At 43.0% G+C, this 13,620-nt stretch overlaps 3 protein-coding genes across 3 annotated transcripts in view; all 3 read right to left on the bottom strand.

Moving 5' to 3' along the window:
• LOC113250325 (UDP-glucuronosyltransferase 1-6-like) overlaps positions 1-13,620 on the bottom strand; it is a 50,634-nt gene that overhangs the window by 36,862 nt on the left and 152 nt on the right. The window contains exon 1 of the mRNA XM_048214484.2: positions 12,918-13,620. This exon is cut by the window's right edge and continues 152 nt beyond it. Coding sequence (XP_048070441.1) covers positions 12,918-13,620 — 703 coding nt within the window. The remainder of the gene's footprint in view (positions 1-12,917) is intronic.
• Positions 1,719-13,620, bottom strand: part of LOC130542430 (UDP-glucuronosyltransferase 1A9-like) — a 35,102-nt gene continuing 23,200 nt past the window's right edge. Inside the window, exon 1 of the mRNA XM_057305732.1 lies at positions 1,719-13,620. This exon is cut by the window's right edge and continues 23,200 nt beyond it. The gene's annotated coding sequence lies outside the window, so the exon portion shown is untranslated.
• Positions 1,719-13,620, bottom strand: part of LOC130542429 (UDP-glucuronosyltransferase 1A8-like) — a 30,749-nt gene continuing 18,847 nt past the window's right edge. The window contains exon 1 of the mRNA XM_057305729.1: positions 1,719-13,620. This exon is cut by the window's right edge and continues 18,847 nt beyond it. The gene's annotated coding sequence lies outside the window, so the exon portion shown is untranslated.

The following is a 13,620-nucleotide window of genomic DNA, read 5'->3' as shown; positions in this document are numbered from 1 at the left end:
TTCGGGACCCTGAGAGCTGCAGGACACTTTCTGGCTTGCAAAACGGTTTCCCTTGTCTTAGCGTCCTAGGGTCTCTGAACAAAGTATCACCCACTGGCTGGCCCAAACAACAGAAATGTATCCCCGTGGTTCTGCAGGCTGGAAGTCTGAGACCAAGGCATCAGCAGGGTTGGGTCCCTGTGGAGGATCCGAGACAGAATCTGTTCGTCTCTCCTCACTCCTGGTGGCTTGCTGGCAATCTTTGGCATTACTAGGCAGACGCAGGCATCACTTCATCCCTCCCTTCGTGTTCACCCTTCTCCCTGCATATGTCTGTGTCCAAATTGCCCCTTTTCGTTAGGACACCAGTCATACTGGATTAGCGCCCACAGCCAATGATCTCCTCTTAACTACTATATTCCCCAAAAAGGTCCCATTCCGAGGTACTGGGTATTAGGACTTCAACACATCTTTCCAGGGATGCAAGTGAACCCACAGCAGTCGTCTATCATCTCACGCAATTCAAACCCCAAAGTATAGGTCCAATCACCCTTGTACAGGCGAGAAACTGAGGCTTGCCACTTTATGGAAAGGGCATTTTTGGGGAACTTCTGCAGCTCAGAAGGAAATACAGAACTGGCCCCTTCTAGATCCGCCGTTCTCAAAGCTTTCCATCTCAGGACTCCTTTACAGTCCCAGCAACAATGGAAGACCCCCCAAGCTTTTGTTTATGTGGGTCATGTCTACCCAGACAAACCATTTTAGAAACTAAAACTGACACGTATAAAAAGACTTCCTCACTCATTTACGATAACAAGAATAAGCCCAAGACAAGATAGCACGACTGATATCTTTTAGGAAAAAAGTACTCTATTTCCCCAAACAAAAACTCGGTCAGAAGAGCGACACTGTTTTACACATTCTGCAAGCAGCTCCCTGTGGTATGAGCATCTGTCTGGCTTGGTAGATGACGGCCAACACCGCACGTCGTGGAGCTTTTGGAAAACTCCGTGGCACCGTGGTGAGCCATGAAGCACAAAAAGCAAGTAGCGTCTTAGCACTATTATGAAATCGTTTGACCTCAGGGACTCCCGGGAAGGGTCTCAAGGATCCCTCAGTTTCTACACTTTGAAAATCACTGTTCAAGATCAGGGGACGGCAGATGTTATTTTCTGGAAAGGCCTAAGTAGTACACATTTGAGCTTTTGTAGGCCATTCGGTATCTTTGGCCACGACTTAACTGTGCCACTGTACCAGAGAGCAGCCAGATAGGACCCTGAACAAATGGGCATGACCATGTTCCAGTAACTTTGTTTATGAGAACAGGCAGCAGGTTTGGCCCATGGGTCGCAGTCTGCCCTAGATAATGATACAAGTCAAGATGTCGCCTCTTCCCCCCGTGTCCACATGGCTCCCTCCCTCCCTTCATGCCAGCTTTGGTCGTGTCATGTCAGCTTCTCTGGTGAGCTCATTATTAAATAACCCAGCCCATCACTGGGAAGCTCTTCCCCCTCCTTATATGTCTCTGTTTCATTCATCACTACCTAAACTATTGTTTACTATGTGTCTCCCCTGACTAAAATGGGGCACCCTGAGGGAAGGAACAATATTTGTTTTGCTCTCTGCTGTATTCCCAGTGTCTAAAGAATGCCGAGCATACAGTAGGCTCTCCATAAATGTTTGCTGATTAATGAATGAGACTTTGGTTTGCCTGTTTTATTCCTACATTTCCTTTTCCCTTTTTCTTTTCTTTTCTTTTTTTTTAAAGCAGACTCCATGCCCAGCATGGAGACCATCACGGGCCTTGAATTCACCACCCCGAGATCAAGACCGGAGCTGAAACCAAGTGTCAGACGCTTAGCCGACTGAGCTGCCCACACCCCCCCCCCATTTCATTTTCATGTTTCTTTCCAAGTTGTGAGAATTCACATATGAAATTTAAAGAACCATGTGCTCGTTTTTGAGAAGAAACTGCTCATTGGCATTACGAGCCTATGATGGGTCACTTGCCTTTCAGGAAGTTAAGATTTGAGAAGTCTAATGTAGCCAGCAGGCGGTGAGGGCCCTGGAGCAGGAGTTGGACAGCCTGGAGCCCGCTTCCAGCCCTGCCCCCATCAGCCTGGCGCATGACCCATCTCCTGACTCTCTGGTTTCTCAACTGAGACCCAGAGAGAGAGGGTCATGTTTATCGTGCCACATATGCCTACCACATGACCGAGGGAGGTCCAAGAGGATGATGGATGTGGAAACCAGGCTGTCTAAGTGAAAGGTGGCTCCTGGCATGGCTAGAACAGACTTGCCCTCAGCTAGTCACGCACAACTGAACTGTCACACAGGTCTTGTCATAACCCACCTGTTGGCTCAAGAGGCATGCTGGGACCTAGGAAAGGAGAAGAAGCCTGAGGAATGACACGAAAGGAACCATCCCAAGCACATCCCCGGGAACGCAGCCAAGATGCAAATTCATTGCGACCTCCTCGAGGGAGGGACGCCAGCAGGATTCCCACTTACAATGATCAGAGTCTGGAGAGGGGCAGCATCCCGGTTCGGGTCCACCTAGATAGCAATAAGGCCCCAAGATGGTTACAGAGTGAGCACAGAGCAGGCCCACCCCTCCAGGGCAAGCAGGAGCTAGGCAGGTCCTTTCTAAGAGCAGTACATTGGGAGGCAGAAAGGCGTAAGCAAGTGTGTGGAGGTAGGAGAAGCAAGATGTGCTACAGACCTCAGCTGCTTCACACCAGACCCCCATTCTGCTGAGGACCTTGGCTTCGGCCCTTCCTAGCAGAGCCTTGCTCTGGTCTTTGTGTTGTTAAGCTAGAAGCCTGGGAAAAGCACGTGACTTGGCTGGGGGTCCCATTTTCATTCCTAGCAGGCCCAAACATACACTGGAGGCAGGAGATGAAGGAAAGGAACTAACCCCACTTCGCAAAACATCACAAGAGAGATGTCTTGCAAATTAAGAAAGCTTTAGAAAACATATCTCTTCCTCCTCCTGAGATTTGACTGTTTCTAAGAATGGTGCATGCGTGTGCGTGTGCGTGTGTGTGTGTGTGTGTGTGTGTGTGTATTCATGGAGGGCAACAGGAAGAAGAATCTAGCATGTCAGGTGAGCTGCCCTGGAGGCCAGACCTGTCCTGGGCATTGTTGTGGAGCTTGACATGTCTTCAGGTGTCACCGAGTGTCCGGGTAAAGGCCAATCTCTTCTCAGGGATGCCTGCAGACCCAACAACTAAGCTTGGGACATGTATCGGTGGGGAGAAAGAGGCAGATCCTGGTATTTCCCCAAAAGTCAGTGGTGGACACCTGGCATCTTGCATAGAGGGGAGTCGTAAAGGGGTATATGGAGGTGATGACATGATAGGAACAGGGGGCTGCTTAGAAAGGTTGACCCTCAAATCACCCACAAACTATGAGTTACGGAGCCTGGACCTACAAGATTTAAAAGCACCTGCAAAGTGCTTGAGACCTGAAAAAAGGCGTTTGTTAAATGCAGCGTACAAAAATGACAAAATCAAATTAATAAATGTCCCATTGAATAACTCCACAAAAACCGTGAATGGTCTACTGTGGTTCAGCTCGCTGAGTGACATGGACAGTGTATGTGATGTGGGATCCTGGGACAGTTTAAGCCATTGGATAGGCCATGGGGTGGGGGCTGCACAAATCAGTGCTCTGGGCCCAAGTCCTGGTGCAGATCCCAAATGGTCAAGTCTGAATCACCCACGGCTGGGGCAGGGCAGTCCAGAGCAGACAGCTCCAGCGGGCACTTGTCCTACTGTAAGGGCTGTGTCTATCACCACCCAGGAAGGTTGGCACTGACATGGGTGTGGTCCCAGAAGCTGGGAGCTGTGGGGAGGGGCATGACCTCGGGGCTACTCAGAGGACACAGACAACAGGCTTTCCTCTTGCCTGTATTTACTGGAGTAGTTCATCCCACAAGATCACTAACTAACACTTGCCCAATCTAACCCAGGCTTGGCCACTCAGGGTCCCTCAGGACTGTGGAGAAGCCAAAGAGACACATGACAATGTGACACCCCACTCAAAGAGCCAGGTACGGGGTGCCTTACGGTGTGATTGAATACAAAGTACACAGCACTGTGGATGAAGTATGCCTGTCACACAGTGGAAACTGGATCGATCAAGCCCACACCGCCTTCCAGTTGCCAGGAACAGCTTACACTCCACCGGCAGAGAGCAAGGAGACCGGAAGAAGGAACACCCTCCAGGACAATGACCCAGTTACTACAAAAAGCCACAGCAGTTTTGGAAAGGGAAGGACCTGTTACAGATAAATAGAGTGTTAGAAGAAATGATGCAACGTGGGAAGTGTGTTTGTATCCTATTCAAACAAACCAGCTGTTGAAAGACATGGCTTCTCTTTTTAAGAATTTTGGTCAAATTCACATGACATGAAATCCATCATAATCATTTTGAAGCATACAATTTGGTAGCATTTAGTACAGTCATGGTGCCGTGCAACCATCACCACCATCTAGTTCCAGGATATTTTCATCACCCCAAAAGGAAACCTCTTCCCCATTAAGGAGCTGTTCCCCACTTCCCTCTTCCCTGAGCCTTTGGCAACCCCTCACCAGCTTTCTATCTCTATGGGATTCCCTATTCTGGATATTTCACAACAATGGAATCACAGCACATATGCGCTTTTGTGTCTGGGTTCCTCCACTTAGCATTACATTTTCAGTGTTTGTCCACATTATATAGCAGGTATCAGGTCTCCTTCATCGCTGTGGCCGAATAATATTCCACTGTATGCATAGACCACATTACATTCATCCATTCACCTGTTGAAAGACAATTGGGTTGTCCTACCTTTCGGCTAGTACGAACAGTGCTGCTATGAACATGCCTGTACAAGCTTTGGTTTGAGGACCTGTTTTCAATTCTTTAAGATACATATCCAGGAGCAGAATTGCTGGGTCATATGGTAATTCTATGTTTAACTTACGGAGGAACTGCCAAACTGCTTTCCACTGCAGCTACACCATTTTACTTTCTCACCAGCAATGGACAAGGGTTCCAGTTTCTCCACGTTCTTGCCAATACTTATTTTCCTTTTTTGTTTTGTTTTGTTTTTAGTATAGTCATCATATCAGGTGTGAACTGGTGTCTCATTGTAACACTGATTTGCATTTCTCTAGTACCTAATGATGAGCATCTCTTCATGTGCTTGTTGGCCATTTATATATCTTCTCGGGAGAAACGTCTATTCTAGTTCTTTGTCCATTTTTAATTGGGTCCTTTGAGTTCTTTATCTATTTTGGATGCTAGAATCTTATCAAATACATGATATGCAAATATTTTCTCCCATTCTGTGGGTTGTCTTTTCATGCTCTTAATCGTGTCCTTCAATGCATAAATGTTCTTCATCTTAATGAAGTCCAGTTTATCGACTTCCTTGTTTGTTTCTTATGGTTCTGGTGTTATACTTAAGAAACCATTGCCAAATCTAAGGTCAGGAAGATTTAGTCCGATATTTTCTTCTAAAAGTTTGATAGTTTTATTTTTATATTTAGGTCTTTGATCCATTTTAATTTTTATATATGGTGTGAGGTAGGGTCCAACTTCATTCTTTTGTATGTGGATGTCCACTTGTCCCAGCGCCATTTGCTGAAGACACTATTTTTCCACTGTTGCACAGTTTTGACACTTTGTCAAAAGTCAATTGGCCATAGATGTATAGGTTTACTTCCAAATTTGTAATTCTATTCCATTTATCTGTATTTAAAAGACATTTCTTGAGATAATTGGGGAAATTTAATTACGGCCTAGAAATTAAGTCATATTAAAGAATTATTGATATTGTTAGGTGTGATAATGATACTGCAATTACGTAATAACAAATTTTCCTTATTTTTTATATTTAGTGAAGTGTTTGGGAATGGAATGACATGACAAGAACTTCCTTTAAAAAATAACAGTCAGGGAGCGGCACCTGGGTGCCTCAGTCTGTTAAGTGTCCAACTCTTGATTTTGGCTCAGGTTATGATCTCAGGGTCATGAGCTCGAGCCCTGCATTGGACTCCACACTCAGTGGGGAGTCTGCTTAAGATTCTCTCTTTCCGTCTCCCTCTCCCAGCCCCATGCTCTCTCTCTCAAATAAATAAACAAATCTTTAAAAAATTTAAAAAATAATAAAAGTCAAAGAATTTTAAGAAAGAAAAAAGGGGAGGGATGAATCAGTACAGCAAAATATTAAAAATTATTTAACCTAAGGATGGCTATATGGGTGTTAATTACTCAACAGTCTCTCCTTTCGTGCATGTTTGAAAACTTTGATAATAAAAAGTTGAAATAAATAATCTTGGTGAGAGGTGCTGGGTTTCCCCACTAACAGATAAATTGAATTTGAATTTGAGTTTTGGAATGGAGCCAGAAGCTGAGAAAAATGAGGAAGCATAGATCTTTTACTGCTGTGTAAACTCATCCGGTTTCCAGTTCTTCAAAGCTGGAATGACTGCCCTGAATTGTACTCTTTCCAGCTGGACCCTGTAATCAATTCTGTTGGAACTCACCAAAAACTGAAAAACACTGGAAGTGATTTCTTTTCCCACCGAAACTATTTCAGTGTTCTCCTGAATGATGATCTGCCATCCTGGTTAAAGTATTCAATTATATCCTTGAATATAATTCCCCTGGACAGACCAAGAGAGATTTTGTTATGGGAGACACTCAGGAAAATCCCCTTCATGGAACTTGAGACAAGCACACAAACAAACACGTGTAGACACCCAAAGACACATGTGCATAACACACACTGACATCAGGCTATGTGTTCTCCTATCAGACAGATGAGATTCAGACAATGACTCCTGTTTGCAAGCAATGTACAACAAACCATGTGCTTTTTCCAAGAGACATCCTGCCCACCTGAAACAAGGCAGGAGACATAGGCACTGTCCATAAGTCTTCCAATGAACATTTACTTTTGCAGTTATGCTGTATCCAACACTCTTTGTTAAACGGTCCTCTTTGAGATCAGAATTCCTCTTTAAGATCAGAATTCCTCTTTAAGAACTAGACTTACTTTGGGACACCTGGCTGGCTTGGTCAGTGGAGCATGTGACTCTTGATCTTGGGGCTGTGAGTTCAAACCCCACACTGGGTGTAAAGCAAGAATTATATGCTTTAAAAATAGAAGCATAAATTTATAAATATACAACCTTTCGCATATATTGAAACCTTTCATACATATGTATCCTTTAATAGATATATAAAACCATACACATTTTAGATACATTTGTAGACACCTGTAGCCACACGTATACAAGCTATATATGGGTCAGTACATTTTATAGATCTCCATATAATAGGTAGCTATAAAATCATAGATGGCTTTATAGATCTCTAAACTCCTTGGAGTGACCTAGTCCAGCACTGGTTTGGAATGCTGCAGGACCTCACCCTTAGGTAGAGGGCAAGGATTCAGGTGATACCTGGGTGGTGCTTGGCACTTTCACTGATACAGAGCAAACCAGGGACGCTCAGCCTCTCAGAACCCTGCAACTCAATCTCCTTGCCATCAAGAGAACCACAGCCTGTTCTTGCCAAGAGCAGAAAGCCATGCCTAATTTTGACAGGCCTAATCACCTGGATTTTAGAAAGAGCATGATTTCACTTTCCCATAAGTTGGCTGAAAATTCACTTATTCACCGAACATCTACTGAGAATGCACTGGGTTCCTAGCGTGGGACTAGACATTAGGGGCCAATAAGGGCCCAGGGGGTATATGGGATACCTTTGCCCCTTCCACTCAATTTTGCTGTCAACCTAAAACTTCTCTAAAAAGAGAAGTCTATTAAAAAAAAAAAAAAAAAGATGGAGGCTCACTCCTGGCCCCAGGAGAGCCCTCTAGCAGGAAGACAGACAGGTAATGGTGCCACACAGATGGCACTGTTCTGTCAGCTGTCTTCTTAACAACTGCCTGATGAGTGACGGGAGCCGGATTTAGGCCCACCTGCTGCACCATCAGCACACAGGAGCCACAAACAGGTGCCTCTGGGCTGCGTCGACCAGCCTGGGCTTGAGGGCACCAATTCCAAGTTAATAGGAGCTCAGCTGAGGACACCTTTGGGCTATGCTTCGGCTCCTTCTGAGCCCAGCCCCAAGTGCCTGACACCCACTCTGGAGAAGGTTTAGCTCTTGCTCCTTCCCACCTACCCAAGGCTAGTATGCACCCCAGTTCTGTCCTACTCTGAGGAGGGGCTGGGCTGGTATGAGACTGGGTGTTCAAGTGGCCACTGGCCCATGTCCAAGAGACCATAAAAGGGCACGGCAAGCCTTGCGCTGGACTATCTATAAGGTTTAACTCCCCTCTCACTTTTCCAGATAGCCTTCCCATCCTAGCTCGGAATCACCTCCTCTCTGGAGCCCTCCTTGATTTCCCTGGCCACAGGGTTCCAGGCTTCTCTTTCTGTGCACATCCACACCCCGTGTGGGCATTTCCACTTCCCAAGTCTGTCCCCTCGACCGGAGCTCCTCTGGCCCTCCTAGCTAAAGCACAGACCTAACACCATTGCATTCCAAATGCAATTCTGGGAACCATCCGTGTAGGACCACCACATTTCAGCATCTCCTAGCAATGTGCATGATAGCTGCCCAACAAAGGCTATGGAACTAAGTGTCTTTCCAGGAAGAAAGAAAAGGCTTTTGTTTTCTACCTTTGCGAAGCATTACTTGAAGCACTCATAGAATGTGCAGGGGAGAGAAAACCCAATGATGTGACCCAGGAAATGTCCCATTCCTTTGAAGGTGAGGGACAACATTTCTGCCCCCCAACCCCTGGTCAACCCAGGGAAAAGCCAGAAGTAAAAGAACCAAGGAGAAGGGGAGTCAGATGGGCCAGGACAGAGACCCCACCAGCCACGAGGGTTAGGGACATGCAAAATCCTAAAGGAGGGGCACCTGGGGGTCAAGAACACCACAAAATTACCCCTGCTTCCAGTGCACTTGTTATTGATGGAAAGATGTGTGCAGGGGGACAGCGGAATCCCAATTGTAGTAGCAAAAAACATGACCTTTACATCCAATCACAGTACTTTGCTTAAAAAATACATGCAAACACAAACCATGGGCCCACACCTGATCAGAAGGACTTCAGTTACCTCCCGGATATTGGAAATTCAAATTCATTACTCCTTTAAGTAACATTACTCCTTTAAGTAACATTACTCCTTGTACCAGGAGCATTCATTTACACCATTATACTTCTCATGATCTGGTGGTGCAATGGCTTTTTCCAGGGTGAGTAGAGTATTATCATAGATCTAAAACTTAGGTTTTCTTACTAGATCCCACTTCTTCCTCAATCATCCCATTTCTCTCTTTTCCCAACGGGGGCCCACAGATCTTGTTCTCCACCTCCGAAGGGATGGGAAAATCTGAACAACCTCACTTTGTATGACCCATGAACTAAGAATGAACTCTACATTTTTAAAAAGCTGTAAGCAAACAAAAAACCAACAAAGTTACAAGACAGGAGACCGTATATGACCCCGCAATGTCTAAAACATTTGCTCGCTTGCCCTTTACAAAAAACTTGGCCGATCTCTGATGCAGCATCTTGAATTTACACAAACAAAAAAGATGATCTCTGCTACAACACTTCAATTCACTTTTAACATATGGATGATGGAAAGTGCTTAATTATTCTTACATCCCCCAAATTTCTTGATATAAATGGCATGTATTATATAAGTCTGTAATCCTACATCCCAGTCATGCCAAATAAACCCATCGTCATCATCTTAGCTTTCGTATACGGTTGCGCGTGTACCTAATCCGAGCACAACTTCTTCAGCTGTGTGACGATCCCGGTGCCTGCAGGGGGCAAGGCAAGGTGAGCGGAGCCCCCTGACAAAATGCTGTCCTCGCCAGACGTGGGTCACGTTGTGGGTCATCTGAGTTATAGAAGCAGCATGTCCCCAGCACAGATTCCCTGAAGGTGTGATCCATTCTTAGCCACTCCTTAGTTCAAAGGTGAAAAATCAGGCTCCCAATATATGAGACGGTATGACTTTTGCAAAATGTGCTGAACCATTGTGAGATAAAATGTATAGTACGTCCCTAATAAAATAACCAACTGAGACATGCCACCAGGTGTTTCATGAGGGTATAAATGCAACGTCATCACCAGGAATCTTACTCTTGTATTTGTCAAGACCTTTCCAATTGCAATGACGGAACCCCAAATCACTGGCCAGACCAAGTATTTAACATCATTCAGGAACTATTGAATAATTGTTCTGAACTAATTGTTCAACACTGTTTTGGAAATACACGCTCCAGTAAAGCAAAATAAGAGGTACGAACATGGGGAGGGATTTTTACCTGCAGATGATATTATATACCTAAGAGTATTACAAACTAATAAGACAAATTAGTAATATGACTAGATATGAGGTAATGTGCGAAAGCCAGAACTATACTGTAATGACTAATAATAGTTCAAAATAGCAATGAGAAACAGCGTGTTCACAATAATTTCACAAATAATAAGATGCCTAGGAATATATTTTAATAAGAAAAGTGAAAGACATATAAAGTAAAATGCAAAACTTTATTGATTACCCCAAAGATACAGACGTAGTGAAGAGAAGGGCCATATGCACCCCAATGTTCATAGCAGCATGTCCACAATAGCTAAATCGTGGAAGGAGCCTAGATGCCCTTCAACAGATGACTGGATTAAGAAGTTCTGGTCCATATATACAATGGAATATTACTCAGCCATCAGAAAGAACGAGTTCTCAACATTTGCAGCAACATGGACGGCACTGGAGGAGATAATGCTAAGTGAAATAAGTCAGGCAGAGAAAGACAATTACCATATGGTTTCTCTCATCTATGGAACATAAGAACTAGGAAGATCAGTAGGGGAAGAAAGGGATAAAGAAAGGGAGGGTAATCAGAAGGGGGAATGAAGCATGAGAGACTATGGACTCTGAGAAACAAACTGAGGGCTTCAGAGGGGAGGTGGGTGGGGGAATGGGATAGACCGGTGATGGGTAGTAAGGAGGGCACATATTGCATGGTGCACTGGGTGTTATATTCAAATAATAAATCATCGAACTTTACATGAAAAAATAAAATAAAAGAATACTTTATTGATAGACATAAAGGAAAATCTGAATAAATAGAGAAGTACTACATTCCTAAGAGGAAAACTTCGAAGCAAAAGGATATCAATCTTTCTCAAATTAATAAAAGCATTTTATGTCATATAAGCAGAACATTAATACTGTATTTCTCTGTTTGCAACAAGAAAAGACAATTCTGAATTTTGTAAAGGAGAGTAAATAGAATCACCAAGAAACTATAGAAAAATACTGAGTATGGGGCCTGCCTGAGCACATATGAAAACTTACTACAAAGCTAATACAATCAAAATACGATACGGGCCCGTGAGTAAATAAATAAATCGATGGAACAAACCTGAGAGTTCAAAAGTAGAGCACTCAAAAGTAGTGTTCAAGAGAGGAAATAAATATGAAATTTAAAATATGATGAAGACACATTTCAGTTCAACAGATAAAGGATGGATTGTTTTGTTAAATGATGTTGGCACAATGGACTATCCGTTTAGAAAAGTAATGAAGTCAGATCTTTATACATGTAAAGTCTTCACTGTAAAAAATACAGCTGTTAACACTGGAAGAACTAAAAATACTAAGACATAGTGAGGAAAAAAACATTTATATATCTCAGGCTTGGAAAGACCTAAACAAGTTGAAATCCAGAAACAACTCGAAAAAAAGTGAACGAGTTTGACTATCCAAAAATGAAAACCCTCTCTGACAAAAGATGAAGAATAGCCAAGGAAAAAATATTTACAGTTCCTAAAAAGTGTTAATATTAATATTCCTAACACTCAAGAGATTTACAGTCATTAGCTATGAGAAGACAAATAGCCCTAGAAAAATGATTAAAGAATCTGAATACATACTTCCCAGTAGTTGAAATCAAATGGCCAATCTATCTATGAAAATGGAAGCAGCTATTAGAATTTTTTTTTCCAAAAGAGTTTTAGAAGTTCGACAACATCTGAAGCTGGAGAGGGTATGGGAGCACTAGAGCACTCACATGCTGTTGACCGAGTGTCAGATTGTTCAATCTTCTGAAAGCAATCTGTCGAATGTATTAAAATGCAATGTGTGTGTACCATTTGGCCCACCAACCCCCTGCTCCTAAGGACGTCCAGCCTACAGAGAGAAGAGCAAGAGTACGGAAATGTGGGAATGCAAAGAAATGATTTCAGAATGTTTGGTACAGTCTTGCTTATAAAGGCAACGGTGGGAAAAGCTTAAATATCTATCAGTATTGCTTAATTGAGTGAACTATGGTACATCCAAAGTAACGAATTTTATGCAACTATTACAAAGAATGTGACACATTTGTAGGGATTGACTGTAAAGATGCTAATGATTTATTAGTAAGTGAAAAAAGCAAGGTAAAGAACAATATGTCCAATCCGTTACTAGCTTTTCTTGTAATAAAACAGGTGTTAGAATTTATATTGGATATATGCATGCATATATAAAATAATTTCAGAAAAATTGGAAAAGCAGCATACAAAACGGCTAAGGGCATTTTCCTATAAGCTATGGCATTAGATTAACAAAATGGAAGTTTCATTATTTACTGTATTTTCAGTAGTTTCCCAAGGGGAGTATTACAAAACGCAGCCTGGAATTTATATACAATTACATCAGTTGTGTACATACGTGTATCAAAAAGAGCACCTTTATAAAATTCGCTAATGTACGACTCAAAAAACTGGCACAAAATAATTCATTCAACCAGGAAAAAATTTCCAAATATAACGGATGTAAATGACAAATCACAGTTCAGTAAGGATTTTTTTTTTTTAATGTACAAACTGAGGTTATTCTTACGATGCAAAAGAAGAGGTGACTTACCTTTGGCAATGGCTTTCCCTCCTGGCAGTTAATGCCTCCGATGAAAACCATGTTGGGCATCACAGGTCTGGGATAGTCGAAAACAAAGTCAGTTCTCAGCAACCAAATCGACGCTTGGCTGTAGAGATCATATGGGGTGACAGCCGTTTGGAGAATCTCAGACGCAACTTCTACAGCAGTTTTTAAAAAATACCAACAAAGTAAGTGTTCCTCCAAGTGGAGGATTTGATTCCACACTCTCTCGCTGAAAGTCATGGCATCTGAGAATCCTGAGAGAACTCTAGAAACATAGGAAGGGGGACTTGGGCACTGTGCGGCGTCTTCAAGATAATGACAAAATACTCCCCTGGTGAAGACCACAGATGGGAGAGAAAAATATTTGGCTATAATTAAGCCACACATATCAAAAGGATCCAGAAACACGGCGTCAAAAGAGCTCTGCCTTATGTATTCTATTAATTTTGTGTCGTTAAACAAATTCTTACAGTGTAAAAAAAGTTCTATAAATATTTCGTTCGGTGAACTCATTACCAAAGAAACTGTACTTTCTTGACGAGTTTTCCAATGAGAGTCAAAGAAAGTCTTGAACTGATGATTATACTCCTGCAGAGTGTAGCCTGTGGAATAAGTCTTCAGTGTAAAATTGGAGGATTTTCCCAGGTGCCAACTCACCTCCGGCACTATTAAAACCACCTCATGGCCT

Source organism: Ursus arctos, unplaced genomic scaffold (genome assembly GCF_023065955.2).
Source record: "Ursus arctos isolate Adak ecotype North America unplaced genomic scaffold, UrsArc2.0 scaffold_1, whole genome shotgun sequence".
NCBI lineage: Eukaryota > Metazoa > Chordata > Mammalia > Carnivora > Ursidae > Ursus > Ursus arctos.
Note: the sequence above shows the minus strand (reverse complement) of the source record. Positions and strands in the feature narration are given on the sequence as shown.